The sequence below is a fragment of the Simochromis diagramma genome, unplaced genomic scaffold (genome assembly GCF_900408965.1).
Source record: "Simochromis diagramma unplaced genomic scaffold, fSimDia1.1 OVJJ01000304.1, whole genome shotgun sequence".
Taxonomy (NCBI): domain Eukaryota; kingdom Metazoa; phylum Chordata; class Actinopteri; order Cichliformes; family Cichlidae; genus Simochromis; species Simochromis diagramma.
Window position 1 is genome coordinate 3,449,139 of NW_024387030.1, and position 15,563 is coordinate 3,464,701.

At 40.7% G+C, this 15,563-nt stretch overlaps 1 protein-coding gene across 5 annotated transcripts in view; it reads left to right on the plus strand.

Moving 5' to 3' along the window:
* Window positions 1-15,563, plus strand: part of slc8a3 (solute carrier family 8 member 3) — a 123,391-nt gene that overhangs the window by 922 nt on the left and 106,906 nt on the right. Inside the window, exons 1-2 of one of the 5 annotated variants that reach the window (XM_040042764.1) lie at window positions 115-833; window positions 7,898-9,765. In XM_040042764.1, coding sequence (XP_039898698.1) covers window positions 7,985-9,765 — 1,781 coding nt within the window. In that variant the 5' untranslated portion in view covers window positions 115-833; window positions 7,898-7,984. Of the gene's footprint in view, window positions 1-114; window positions 834-1,144; window positions 1,258-7,897; window positions 9,766-15,563 lie in introns of those variants that run through there. The other 4 variants (XM_040042767.1, XM_040042766.1, XM_040042765.1 and 1 more) reach the window with 4 other exon arrangements.

A 15,563-nucleotide genomic window follows, 5' to 3' on the forward strand; every position in this document is an offset into this window, starting at 1 on the left:
AGTCTGTCTGTGTGACTTTTAGAAATGGGGGGCGGAGGGCTGTAGGGCGCAACCATTTCACACCATCGTCGCGTGAGAGTGGTTCTAATATTGATAACTATACAAATTTTTTAAATATTACTCACGCGAGGACGGCACGCTCATCTCCAGCTTTTACTGCAAGCTGCAGAAACTGACTTTGAGGGGAGCGCACAGGAGACACACCGCGGTCATTCCGATGGTGCGCCAAGTCCAGCAGAGAGCCCTGGCAACTCAGAGAGCTGGATGCACAGCTGAGCTTTCCATGAACACACGATGTCACATCTGTAGCGAAGACAGCAGGCGGGGAGCTTTATGCCAGTGTCTCTAACAGCCACATCACAGATTTCTTGCGCTATCGCAGCCGAGAGAGGAGGAGGAGGAGAGCGCTGATTCACGGCTTGCAGGAGGAGGGAGAGCCGTGCGGACAGGCTAAGAGGATCCATCTCCACCAAGGCTGCAACCTTAAAATACTGACCACCCCCCTCCTCCTCCTCCCTTGTCACTGACAGCTTTGCGACCCGGTCAATCCGTCAGACGGGGAGGATCTGGGCAGGAGGGCGCCAAGGCAGGAGAAGACCAAAGGCGATCACCTCTGGCCAGTTTGATCCAATCGCCAATCTCGAGCAGGCTGGAGACCGAGACAGCGGCATCACTGGGGGATTTTGGTCCGAGGAGCACGTTAGACTAAAGAGATCCAAACAGCGAGGTTATTTTGAGACTGTTGGCAGGCTGATCTGCGCGGTAAAACAATAATAAAGGGGGCGGACAGGAGCTATTTCGCAGTCGCTAAACTCCCCGGAATACAAATCCAGGTAGGTTACAATGAATAAGGCATGATTCAAACTCGCAGGTATGTCTATAGAACCTAGTCTTCGTGACATGGAGGGCAACTTGGTATGGCACAAAGACAGAATTTTAAATATAATATGCTGCTGAACACGAATCACATTACATGCGTTTTAAGATGCAAAAACTGGCGATAGCTGGATGCGGTCTGTCACTCCGGAGCGCTTCATTCTGCCCAGGCTTTAACCTGTCTGTCCGCTCACACTGCTCCTCGTGATTGTGCAGATATGATCCATTGCAACGGACTGAAATGGATTCGTGATACACTCTAATGGGTGTGCCATTAAAATAATTGGCGTCTGGCAACGCAACTGAAGGATACCGGTTGTTACAGCTTGCCGAGCTCATCATTGCTGGTGATTGGCTGAACACCTGGACTTCCAGTTTCACGTATGTGCTTTTATGTTTACGTTTATATCCCGGATTCTCCTGTACGCTGTGTCTCAATTTGGAGTTAATATCTGAAGACGAGTGTCTTCAAGACATGTGCAGCCCAGGCCTGCATGCACACTATAAGTTAAACTGCGGGCCTATAGTCTCTCCAGCAGGGATTCCCCCCTCAGGTAGTACTGACACTGGTACGGAGAGCGAAACGGCCTTCTGATGATTAATCAGCAACAGCTGCGGCTCCCTGTCTGCTGAGTCCATGTTTCACGGATCTCAGATAGCCTCCTTAAACAAGACCCCTCTTCCCAAAATAGAGAAAGAGCAACTGTCTCGTCCATAATGCTATCTGTATCTGTCACAGGACATATAGAAGGGGGTGCACAGTGATTACTATATGATGCACATGATAAGAAAATGTGCATTTCTCTGTTAAACCCCGCATGGTATACTTGGATACTTTTTAAAAACTGTTTTATAATCCACAAATTGTTTACTAAAAAACGGATTTGACATCTAAGAAAAAGCTCAAAATAAAACTAACAAATATATTCTGTTCAATTTAAGGAAAACAACAAACTGACATTTTTAGAAGCTTTAACAAGAAGAACAAAAAACACTGAAATGATGATTTTGTGCAACACTGGCCTGTGTGCTGATTAACTGGAGGCTCCCCATTGATAATAAATATCTGTAACACTTTCAGTTCATGTTTTAGACAACTTTTGCTAAAGGTTGTTGCTAAAAGTTGACAGGACTGCCTAATCTTAGCAAAATGAAATCAGTTTTATGCTATGCTGTTGTTGTCCTTTGATCGTAGTCTCTGTTTGGTTTTCAGGCCTGTAGGTTTCAGCTTAAAATCTCCTCAAAATGAAGCCAACAATCTGTTTGCATTTAATCTGCAGTAGCAACAATACTATGACTCGATATTTGTTGTTAATTATCTAGATTAGTGCCTCGTCTATTAAATGTGCTTGGCATATGTAGATCAGACGTTTGGATTTTTCACCATCAAGTTAAATTATATACATACACAAAGAACTCTGCATATTCAGAATATCACTTGAACTTCATTTTCTTGAAGTAAAAAGTGTTTCAAAGTTGTGTGAATGGAGTTGAAATGTTTTCACTCTTAACTGTTTGTGGTTGAAGAGGTCACTGTTGGATTTAATTGGAAAACGTCAAATCTGATCTTTAGCCTTAATTTAGAAATGTCACTTGTGATGTGGTTCCTATGCTAATGTCCAGCATATATTAATAACTTGGTCTTATCTGTTCATTTTTAGCACATTTCCGGGAGCTGCTGAACGGCCTCGATTAAATGCCCCTGCATTCACAATGCAAAATACAATCCTTAAAACAGTAATTAGTATGCAAATTGTTCTGTGTAGCTCCTAATTTAGGGGTCACGGTTCTAATGGTGATGCACGTAGAGTAATGGGATGGTTAAATCTCCACTGCCTAACAGCCCCCGAATGCAATTTGTGTGAAGATAGAAAATCAATATTTCAAAAACAAAATCCTCGCGGGGTCATACACCTGAACAGTCTCTCTGAGTGCTTAATGTAATTACTGTAATGAACTTTACTTTATTCCTTAAGATTATGTACTTTTGTGTCTTCGGTTAGTCAGTCAGTGAGTCAATCAATCAGCTCCTCGCTTTTAGGGCTACAAATGCGAGGAAGGAATTTTTACATGCATAAGGAATGACTGTGCCCTTAAAATGGCAAAATCTACAGCTTAGAAAAGTACAAGTGTTTATTATTTGTCTTTTAGGAGGCATGAAAATGAGCACGACTATGGTTTACAGCTAAAATATTTTTTCCGAGCATGATTTTATTCAGCTTGTGAAATTTATAAGTCTAATGGGATAAGACAGGAGGCAGTTACCAAGCAATTGACTCTCTGTGTCCAGTGTCACTGTATGGCATTATATCTTTAAAACCTCTCTGTCAGCCTGGTAGTTTGCTCTTGGATTCGTGGGTATTTGGCTTGTTTGCCATTTTGTTTTACCTCTGTTTATCCAAGGCAGAGTGACTGAACACATTTGAGTGTTTTTCATCACTCCCCTTCCACACACATTACACTTGGAGGCACAAGAGTGCCGCTGCCTCAATTAAAGCTGCAGGAAATGACAGCAAAGTGTTAAAATCATAGGGGATCACAGCTCATTGGAAGCAGCTAGAATCAATAATTTTATATTAACTGCAATGAATGAAAGGCGTCATTTGTAGCAATAAATCAACAGCAAATTATCAGTTAACTCTGCAGGGCCCGTCTGTTCTTGCTTTGGTCCATCCATCTGTCTTCTTCTGCTTATCCAATTCAAGGTCATAGTGGGGCTGGAGACTCACACCAGCTGTCACAAGCTGAGAGGTCGGGTACACCCTGGACAGGTCGCCAGCTTGTCGTGGGGCCAACAACCATTCACACTCATAACTACGGCCAATTTAGAATCACCAGTTAACCTCTGGCCTTGCAAAGAAGCCAGAGTACCCGGTGAGAACCCAGACAGGCCTGGCCAGAACATTCAAACTCCACACAGAAAGGCAAGGACCTTCTTGCTGTGAGGCGACAGTGCTAATCATCACACCAGCGTTTTACCCCTTTTTTGTTGGTCGTGATCTGGTTTTATCGTTTTGAAAGTGTTGAAAATTACCCCATAAGAGCGGTGTAATCTGCACAGCTCTTGCAGTGTAATTTTCAGCTGATTTGAGCGAAAAAGCTCCGAGAACCAGCTGCGCTCTACCTGTTCAGCACAACACTGGAGATAAACAGTGACGATATGTAATGCAGCATTTAGCAGATAATATATTTCCCACAGGAGTTATTATAGTAATAAGTTGGACAGGCAATGTACTTTTTAAATTCATGACCTGTTTTGAGTTGACACAATAGAAGATGATACACAGTAAGAACAGTGTGCGGATTTCAAATTATTTAAAGTCTGTTAACTGAAAATAACACAAAGACGGAGTATCAAATGCTGAAACTCTATCGTTATTTCTTTTTAAAAAAAATATGTGCTTAGGGCAAATTTGAGCAAGCAGCACATTTAAAAAAAAAATAGATTGCAGAAGTGCAACAAAAGACTGTCACACCTGGTGGAACGTTTCACAACAAAGCAGGTTAATAGGTAACAAGACAAGGTATAAAAAGCATCCCAGAGAGCCTGAGCGTTTAAGAGGTAAAGATGAGTGGGCTTCATCTCTCTGTGAAAGACTGCATAGCCAAATGGAAAGGACTTTTCGGGGATTTAATTAAAGTATATAAAATCATTAAAAAAAAAACAGGAAATCTGGTGACATCTAAAAGGCTAAAAACTGTTTTGGGAATCTGAAACAAGTTGTCTTTGTAAGGTTTGAATTTACATTTGCAAAGGGGTCTAATAGCAGGGCAGGGTATAGCAGCAGCCAGGCTTTGTGGTATTTGACAAAGAATGACAGTTTAACAAGTACAGAATCATTTAATTTAACAAAACTCACAGAATCCTTAAAAATTTCTATTGCAAAACAAAGTGGACTTGATTTTTGGGATTTTGGATGGCGCGTCTTTAAAAACAGCCAACGTTCTGTTGTGAAAATCACCAAAAAGCAGCGCCAATGAACACAGTTCATCACTGCATCACAAATACAAGTTAAAACTCTTTCACTGAAAGAGAAAAACATGCATAAACATTTTCCAAAAATGCTTCCGCTGTGTCTCATTTATGGTGGCAGGTTAAATAAAAGGTTAAATATGGTCTGATCAGAGAGATTTTGAATTTGACATCTTTATCAGGGGAAACTTTGACTACTTTAGCAGCGCAAAAGCACATCGTGCATGCATTACAACAGCATGGCCCCACTGTAAGAGGCCAGGTGTGAAACTCACCTGGCCTGTCTGTGCCTGTTCCTAAAGCATGCACAGTGTTATTAAAAGTAGAGGTAATGCGACATAATGAATAAAACTTAAAACTTTTTAAGTTTTTTTGGTATAACTGTTCATTCAAATCAGCTTTTATTTCTTTATGGAAACAGCAGTGTGAATTAATTATTGCCATTCCCAACATGTATCATGCAGAGAGGCTGACCCTGTAATCTTAAATCCTGTGTGCTTCATTGCAGTTTTTACCCCTCCACCTCAGCTTCTCACTATGCAATAAAAAGACAAGGAGAAGCTAGCAGCTCAGCAGTACTGCTCTTGATTTTAAAACAGGAAGAAGCATCTCTTTAAGCCTTTCTCAGTGGCTTCAGCAGCTTTTTAATACCTGCTTGTCAGTTTGACCATTTTCACATTTTTAAATTAAATGGTTAGTACGTGTTATTAGAGATTTATAGCACTAACAAGGGGAATGCACACATATTATATTTAATTCCCCCCCAAGTTTACTCTCATCAGTGTCCAGGTCCAAACAAAGGCAAAAACCTGAGTTTTTAAATTCAAATTTTCTCTCGCCAAGTTATAACTTTGTCACTCAATTATTCTCCTGTTGGTTTTGTTTGTGCTCGGCGCTGTTGGTTCTCACAGGGATTGCATAGCTGGCTCCAATCCATATAAATGGCTCTGCTGATTCAGTTAAATTTAAGTTCCTTGTCTCCAGCTTCTGCTGCCGTTTGCTGTCATCCCATTTTCTATCCTCCAGATCAGTGTGCTGTGCTGCAATCAACGTCTTTTTTTTTTTAACATTAACATCAGAGGATTGTTATATCGAGCTGAGATCGCCTCTGTATCACCTCTAAAAAGACTCATCTCTGTGGATGTTATTGAGGTTATGATCTCTCAAAAAGACATTATGGTATTGCAAGTGATGCAATTATTTATACCTGTGAACCATTAAATTAGAGATATTAAGGATAATTTATTCCAGAATAGATGAATTGATCTTATCAACGCTTGCACACAAGACCTTGACAGAGATTTTCCCGGTTTCTTGCAGATTTCACAGAAGGTGTGGGTTATCATTGTCCTATCCAATATCTGGCTTTTGAATTGGTGTACTTTTTAAAATATGCCACCAACTGTTTGCTGTGCACACCTCCAATAAACGTTTTTTTTCAGCTTTCCAAATTAGCCAGCGGTCCACCCGGGTGATATCATATCCAAAAACATCACCTGGGAGTTCAAGTAGTTGGTGTTATTGTAAGAGCCTTTCAGATTGAATGAGCTAAATCAAATAAGAAAGGTGCATTACATTGCATAAAATATGTCCTTTAATGGATCTCTTTTTTTTTTCCCGAGAGTGCTTTAAAGTGCCATGGGTTTGTATTGTACACCTTTTAGTGCAGGGTGGCCCCAGAGGTAATCAACCCTTTAAGCAGGAATCAGAACCTAAGAATGCACTTTTTTGTGTACAAATTGAAAAAAGACTTGAACTAGATTTAGTTCGAAAAAAGCAAAGGGAAGTGTGACAGTAATACAAAAATGTAATCCTCTGGTGAATTTTGGGTAGCGTTATTAACTTACCCTGCATGTATCTCTCTTAAGAGATCATTTTAATTCAGACTAAACTGCCTGTGAGCCTCAGGAGGTCCGGAGGTGTTGTGGAGGCTGCATAGAGGGTCCCATCCAACTCACTGAACCGTTAAACAATCGGGTAACACCAAGGAGAGAGCCTTTATAATAATTCCCCCCTGTGTTATATCATCTAAGTTTTGGGGTGGTCAACTGTTCATTATGCTCCTGCTGCCTTAGGCCCCAGCTGTTAGCATCAGAAGGATGGTCGAGTCGTATCTCATAAGAGCTGAAGAGGTGCGTAAAATGCTTAGCTAGGGCTTTTATGAATTTGGACAGTGTCTGCATTGCTATTGTAATGCTGCTCTCTCTTGCAGAAGTGGTAAGTGCGCGTTTAGGGCTCAGTGTATAATGAATTTGGATGGGACATCTGTAGCCTTTGTTTCACTTTGCCTCTTGACAATCTCCTGCCTCCCTGCTGCTGTTTTTTTTGCCAATGCGACATTTTGGACAGTGCTTAGTTTGGCAACATTGCATGCCTGCTGAGCGAGCTGTTCGGTTCAGAGCTGTGTATTACCCGAGAGATTTCAGACAATCATGCTCAAATCCACATTATTTGTTGCATGTATCCACATCTCAAATCAAAATAAAGTTTATGATAGGAAATGAGCCCGCAGGCTGTAATTTTATTAAACTAATGTTGTCTGCATTGCTCACATATTCATTTACCGACCTGAATCGCTGAGCATTTTCGGAGATAACATAAAGATCTCATGAAAATGGTGTTTGTGAAGTAGAAAGCAGAAACCCAATTAAGCCGCACAGAAGGATGGTTGGATAATTTGAATTCTTGCGCTCATTTAAAATTAAGAAATTCTTTTCTTGCTTCAGTTCGTGTTTGTTTCTCCCTGTGAAATGCAAACACAGTCTTGCAGACTTGTACCACTTGAAGTTTAAAACGATGTGAAAATACCCTGAGGTTGGATACTCCTTCCATTATGTCATTACATTAAATATTAAATTATTATGCAACTATTGAGAATGCACTGTACTCTAGTACAATAATATTTATTTGGTGCTAAAAATATTCAAGGCAAAAAAAAAAAAAGCTTACAAAGCAATGTGGGACAGTTGCTTTGTAAGGCTGAAAATAAAGTCTTTCATTCTTGTAATAAACTGTATAATATGTGTTATTTCTGTCTGGTGTGTTTAGGTGGTGGGCGGAGGAAAGACACAGCCCAGTGCTGGATCCCAGAGGGACTCTCAGTGTGGTAAGGACCCTTGAGACGAAGGAGGGTGCATGGAGGGCTCAAAGCCTGTAAAACCAGGGTCTTCAGCCTGCCTCTGGTTGGGGCTGGTCTCTGTGGCTGTAGCCTTCCTTTGTACAGAGGCCCGGACCACTCCGAGCCCTCTGCTCAGCCCCAGCAATGGCACCTGCAAAGGGAACACAAAGTGTCATACAGGGATTATCCTGCCCATCTGGTATCCCGAGGATCCTTCCATGGGAGACAAGATTGCACGGGTCATTGTCTATTTCGTGGCACTGATCTACATGTTCCTTGGAGTATCCATCATTGCTGACCGTTTTATGGCCGCCATTGAGGTCATCACCTCCCAAGAGAGAGAAATTGTTATCAAAAGGCCCAATGGGGAAACAACCACCACCACGATCCGTGTGTGGAATGAAACGGTCTCCAACCTTACCCTCATGGCCTTGGGCTCGTCGGCTCCTGAGATCATGCTTTCTGTAATCGAAGTTTGTGGACATGAATTCAAATCTGGTGAGCTTGGGCCCTCCACAATCGTTGGCAGTGCAGCTTTCAATATGTTTGTCATCATTGGCCTCTGCGTGTCTGTCATCCCCCAAGGCGAGGTACGAAAGGTCAAGCACCTCAGAGTGTTCTTTGTCACTGCAGGCTGGAGTATCTTTGCCTACATCTGGCTCTACATGATCCTGGCTGTTTTTTCTCCCAATGAAGTCCAAGTCTGGGAGGGTCTAGTCACGCTGGCCTTCTTCCCCATATGTGTACTCCTTGCATGGGTGGCAGACAGACGACTGCTCTTCTATAAGTTCATGCACAAGAAGTACCGCACTGAAAAACATAGGGGTGTCATCATTGAGACCGAGACCGAACGCTCCAAGGGGATTGAAATGGACGGCAAGATGGTTAACTCTCACTTCATGGATGGAGGTGCGACCAGCAATCTGATTGGTCTGATTGAGAGCAAAGAGGTAGATGAGTCCCGACGCGATATGATTCGCATCTTGAAAGACCTGAAGCAGAAGCACCCGGAGAAAGAGTTGGATCAGCTTGTTGAGATGGCCAACTATTACGCTCTCTCGCACCAGCAAAAGAGCCGTGCCTTTTACCGCATTCAAGCTACGCGCATGATGACCGGAGCTGGAAATATCCTGAAAAAACACGTAGCAGAACAGGCGAAAAAGAGCGCCAGCGTGCAGGAGGTGCACGTGGAGGAACCAGAAGAGTATGTTTCCCGGATCGCTTTTGAGCCTGCTGTTTACCAGTGCCTCGAGAACTGCGGGGCCGTTATTCTGACCATCACCAGAAAAGGAGGCGACATCAATAAGACTATCTACGTGGATTATAAGACGGAGGATGGCTCGGCTAATGCCGGGGCAGACTATGAGTTCACAGAGGGTACGGTAGTACTCAAACCCGGAGAGATGATCAAGGAAATAAGCATTGGCATCATAGATGATGACATCTTCGAAGAGGACGAGCACTTCTTTGTACGTCTCAGTAATCTGCGCGTCTTGGAAACTGAGGATGAGGTGTTGTCTGCCAACAGTCTCCCATATCCAAAGGCGGTGTTGGGGTTCCCCACTGTGGCCACTGTCACCATTCTGGACGATGATCATTCAGGCATCTTCACATTTGAGAGTAACTCAGCCCATGTCAGTGAGAGCATCGGTATCATGGAAGTCAAAGTGTTGAGGACTTCTGGGGCAAGGGGGACAGTCATCGTGCCTTATCGCACTGTGGAGGGACTTGCCAAAGGAGGAGGAGAGGACTTTGAAGATACGTACGGAGAGCTTGAGTTCAAAAATGATGAAACCTGGTAAGGCACCAACATTTTCTTTGTGTGGTTGGAGAGGAGTTGCTTTTTCTTATTGTGTTTTTGGTATTTTTAGTTAGCAAGCTTATTCAAAATGAAATGCACCCAGGAGTCATTGATAATTTTGGGTTAGTTTAAACTCACTGATTTATGTTTTGCTTTTGAATTTCAGTTTGATGCCGGTGTACCTTTCTAGAAATAATATACTATTTGATAGCTTCAAAGATATTCAGCAGTCTGCGAGAAGGCTGTGAGAAGCTCGTCGCATTTGCTTTGAAAAGAGATATTGTCTTCTTTGCCTGTTGACATCATTTAGTTTGGAGCATACTTTGATAACCTGTTCATGTGTAGCTTGCACTCATCACGCTGTGACCTTTAAATGCCTTTTTTTCTTTACATGGTTGGGTGATGTATCCTCTCATCTGAGCGTGCACTCGATATCCCCTTGTTTTCCCGTCAGGAGATTTTGCTGTCATCACAGTGCTTTGGTAGCAATCCTGCGTGTGTGTCGCATGCAAAAGGGATTCAACTTTTGGATTCGTCACACGAATTCGTCTCTAATCCTTGCTGTTTTTGTTTTGTCAAACTCTGGGATTTTGCTCACTTCCTTTTTTTGGTTTTGTTTCCGTGTCTCTCCACTTCAGCAAGCATGAATGGAAACAGATATTAGAAGAGAAAATTAAATCTTCGTACATGGCATTGTTTTAGGTTAGCAGGTAGACTGTAGCATGATGAGACATGTAGGTGTGATTCCTCCATGAGGCAGCCCCGATTTAAAAAAAACAAAACAAAAAAACCCTGAATTTAATTTAGATAGTACAATTACGTAAATTGTGTGTGTAGCCTTGTCAGCTGTACCATCTGTGTACAATATTGCCCAACAACAACAACAACGGAAAAAAACCCAAAAACACATAGCCTTACAAATGAGTGGGCATTTTTGGCGGTTTTTGCAATAACACCAACATACCATACTGTAGCAGAAATTTTATCAGGGCCATATATTGTATGACACTGCTGCATTTAAAAAAAAAAAGATGTATACAAAGCAGTTCTCTAGGATACTGGCTTGTACACAAAACAGTGGCTCTTAAAAAATATTGATTTGTTTATTTCACAGCTTGCATCCGTTTGCCTCTCACATATTGGTCTGCAGGCACTGAATCAAAGTGACATGCATCTGTGACATTCCCTTCCGCCGCCAATCAGGACCCACTCAGTGTGCCGTGGCGGACTGGCAGGGACTGTGCTCCAGGCTGTGGGTTCCTAAGGGCTGAGGCAGCCCAGGGGACCGGGGGGTGTGTCGGGGTGATCACCATGCTCTCGGGGCCCGTTGAGCTCTCAGGCTTTTGCTTGATTTATGTGAGAGATGCTTTTTTGGAGCTGGGCTGCTGAGGGAGTTAGAAGGGAGAAATGCGGAGAGAGACTGCTGTGATGCTGTCGGCATTGTGAGGGAATGTTAGCGTATCGATCTGCTCATTGTGTTGAGCATCATGCTGCGAGCTTCTTACAGTGCGGCACAGCTTCAGTATGAGTGCACAACACTGTAAATTGATAAAGACCAGTCATGTGTTTGAAGCAGAATTAGCAAACGTTTCTTTAAAATGGTACAAACTATTTTCGTTATTGTATATTGGATGCGTTCAATCTCACAATATAAACAAGCCAGGTATAAAAATGAGAATCCATGTTGAAATAATTAAACGAATGCTTTTTATACTTTTTAATGTTTACCCTTAATCGAAACATGTAGCTTAAAGCCACAGCCTGCAAGCCTAGCTTTGCATAAACACTGGAAAAGGGGCTGATAAGCGAGCCAGGCTCTCTATAATGTTAACTAAATCCTCCTAACAAGCATTTGTAAAGCTCACTAATACTCTTTATAGCATCTATCTTTGCATGGGGTGAACGATCTGGGTTTACATGATGGTGGATTTTTAACTGTTTCTTTCTTTGTGTTTTAGTTGTAGCTAAATTATAAATTATCAGATTTAAAAGTCCCGTGTAACAGAATGAAAGGCTGTATTTGCAAAATGGAAACACTTTTAACGCTTTGTTAACTTAAAGTAATTTTAGTTCTTATGTCACATGCAGACCAATTTAAGGTCAAGTTGGCTTGGCAGTTAAAACCAATATGTAATAACTTGTATATTTAACAAAAAATGGCCTTTAAAAAAATCATTTATCAATAATTAACCATTAGGTCTTATTATGTCACTTAATTATTACTCTCCTGGTATTATATCTGCAATGCAGTTCACAGAACACTCTCACTCTAAAAAAAAGACATATCCAAGAGTCGACCTGGCCCCCTCCAGCTGTTTCCGATTCTGATCTGATACCAATACCAATACTGTCTACCGAGTGTCAGTATTAATTATTATATCATATTAATAATCTGGCTGTCAGGAAGAGATTAGGAACCATTCTTAAACAGCTTGGATGTCACAAATATAAATATATCCAAGAATATAAATTTAGAGCTTTTTTCTTTTGTATGAAATAATAAATGAAAACAGGCCCAGAATAAATACAGTAATTTATTTGCTTTATTGTGCACTGGTGTCATTTCAAACTGCTGTCATTTGAAGTGACACCAGTGCACTTTCTCCTCAGGAGACAACTGAAGTGAAATAATATTTAATACTGTTGACAACACCATAAATAGCTCAACAAGTATTGCACTCACCCAACTCTCTTCTCTGACTGAATGTAAGTAGTAAAATAAACAAGCGAGGGAAAGACTGACGAACGAGAGAGAGAGAGAGAGAGAGAGAGAGAGAGAGAGAGAGAGAGAGAGCATCCCGTTGTTGGAGCTTTTCATTCTTGTCAGCTCACTTTGACCACAGTTTGCAGTGAAGTGAAAAATCTTTGCAAACATACAGATAGAAGCTGTTGGTGTAGCAGCGTGAAATACCTCCAAACTGCTGTCCCTCTGCTGTTAGCTTCCTCCATGCTACATTAACTCTGCCGATAGCTCCCGCCGTCCAGTGATGAAGTAAACTCGGAACAGCATAAAACTGAACTGAATAGATCGGCTCATTGTCACCGATAGCCAATCCAGCTTTTTGGGTCAGTATCGTTCCGATATCTGATCCAGATATCAGATCAGCACTTTGTTACTCATGAGCACTTGTACTTTACGTCTCTATGATTCAAACAACTTGTGATCTAGAAACGCGTCCGCTTGTCCATGCATTTCCATTCCTGTGCTTTATTGTTACCACATCAGAAATCTCAGTACATTTTCTTTTTTATTGGAATTGCTAATGGATTCTTTGTAGTTTCTTTTACTTTGCAAAGCCCCTCAGTTTGACAGAACAGGACCTTTTTGGCATGCTGCGTTTGGCCCATGGGCCTTATGTTTGGCATCCTCTCTTTCAAACTCATTTTAAACTAAGAAAGAGCTAAATAAATTACCAAAACACCTCCTGAAACATAGCCTTACTCTCTTATACATGCACCCAGGATGTGAAAATTTGTGTCAACATTTTGCAATGAATTATGAGGCAAAGGTTAAGGACAGTGAAAAAAGTCAACCCTTGATTCTTTTAGCGAGCTCTAAAATCATAGTCTGGCTTTTAAATCAGTGATAAATATCAACTCTGAGGTTTTCACTGGCAGTGGAAAGAAGAGGCTGTGCACTTTAAGGAAGGAATTATATGGTACGCAAATAAAAAGTCAGTTTTCCTGCAGTTATATAGACATAACGTGTGTCAGTCTGTACAGAAGTGAAGGCTACAAAATAAGACTTTTGTTGCGAAAGCACATCCTGAAACATCGTAGGTATTGAACACCGTCAGTGTTGATGAATGTACTTGTATGCAGTAATGACAAATGTTGAATGAATTTTCAGTTAAGCAGTTAAAATATTGAAAATTGTCAAAAGCATCAACACGCTCCGGTATTAATATGAAAATTTTTGCTCCTCTCTGCAGAGACTATTAGATCTTTTGTAGAATGGCAGACTGCTGTTTCAGAACTTCCAACAAATCTCCAGAAATTTCCATAATTACACTTGGGTAGTGATGAATTAGATTCGGTGTGTATCCATAAAAAAGACAGAGAGACAGAAAAAGACAGTGGAAGTGACAGCTTCATCCAGAAGCATACCAGAAGATTCATGAGAACATTTCCATGTACAAAACAAAAGGGATGAATGTGTAGAATATTCACTAAAGGCATAATTACAACAATGTTTCTTCTACTGCCTTGAAAGCTCTCCCCAGGGTCATTTTCATGCTCTTTACATGAAAAAATACTGAATTTATTTCCCTCCTTTGCATTCATATTTATATTTAAAAATGGGAATCTTCTGTTTATTTCCATTTTGCAGGAGGATTCCCTGTTTGGCATGCATATAAAAACGCTCCAGATGCTAATTCATTGGTAACTGGCAGCTGAGTGAGGGCAGAGTCTAAAGAGCAGGGCACTTTTGATGCCCTATAGGGCAATGAGACCACATAGTGCTTCCACTCTTTCACTCTTCCTTTTGTTCTCCCCATGTTTTATGAGGCATTGACTTTCAATCTCTTTTGACATACTTTGGTCCCATTGTTAACAACCAGACTGGAAATGTATTAGGGTCCTAATCTGGAGCTCTGGAATACATCACTTCACTTCTTAGCTGGACAATAGCTGCCATAGTTCAGTTATTGGTGCCAGTAATTATGGGCCAAGCCAACTGGTATGAATCTCATCAAGATAACATAAGCGTCTTATATTATACCTCTTAAATTGGTGGTCAAAACTGCTCAGTAACTTCTGACTCCAAGATTGCTTCCTAATAAATTATTAATTTTGGCTAATTTAACTGGTGCATATTTCAGAAATTCATAAAAGGAATTCACAGACCAGTGGGTAGCTACATCTCTCATTTATAATTGCAGCTAACCATTACCATAAATTGATTTGTATCACTTTTAGTTTTTTTCCTAATCAATTAATTGATTACAAAATTCCAATAAAAACAGTCAAGAATCTTTCCTAATCAACACTCAGACCCCAAATACAATCCAAATGTATTTGATTTACAATATTACAACAATTTATTTATTAAATTATTAATTTCATTTAAATTAATAATTATTTAATTTAATCAATTATATTATTTGATTATATTAAGTTTAATTATATATGTTAGAAATATGATTATTTATCAATAATTATTAAGCAATGATCAGTGAATACGATTGCTGCAGTTGTATTCATTAATTAATTGATTAGGATGAACATAATAAGAAATTTGGAAGCCCTAATGTGGCACAAAACCAGTGATTGCCGGCATTTATAGTAAAACTTGAAAAAGTTTTACATATAACCAGAAATAAAGAAAGTTCCTTGTTAAAGTAAAAGTTTTGCCTCAGAGGTGCAGCTAACATGTTTCAAAAGTCACAGCTTTTGCTTTTAAGGCACATGGTTTCCATTTCCAATTTACAGTGGGGCAAAAAAGTATTTAGTCAGCCACCGATTGTGCAAGTTCCCCCACTTAAAATGATGACAGAGGTCAGTAATTTGCACCAGAGGTACACTTCAACTGTGAGAGACAGAATGTGAAAAAAAAAAAAATCCATGAATTCACATGGTAGGATTTGTAAAGAATTTATTTGTAAATCAGGGTGGAAAATAAGTATTTGGTCAATAACAAAAATACAACTCAATACTTTGTAACATAACCTTTGTTGGCAATAACAGAGGTCAAACGTTTACTATAGGTCTTTACCAGGTTTGCACACACAGTAGCTGGTATTTTGGCCCATTCCTCCATGCAGATCTTCTCGAGAGCAGTGATGTTTTGGGGC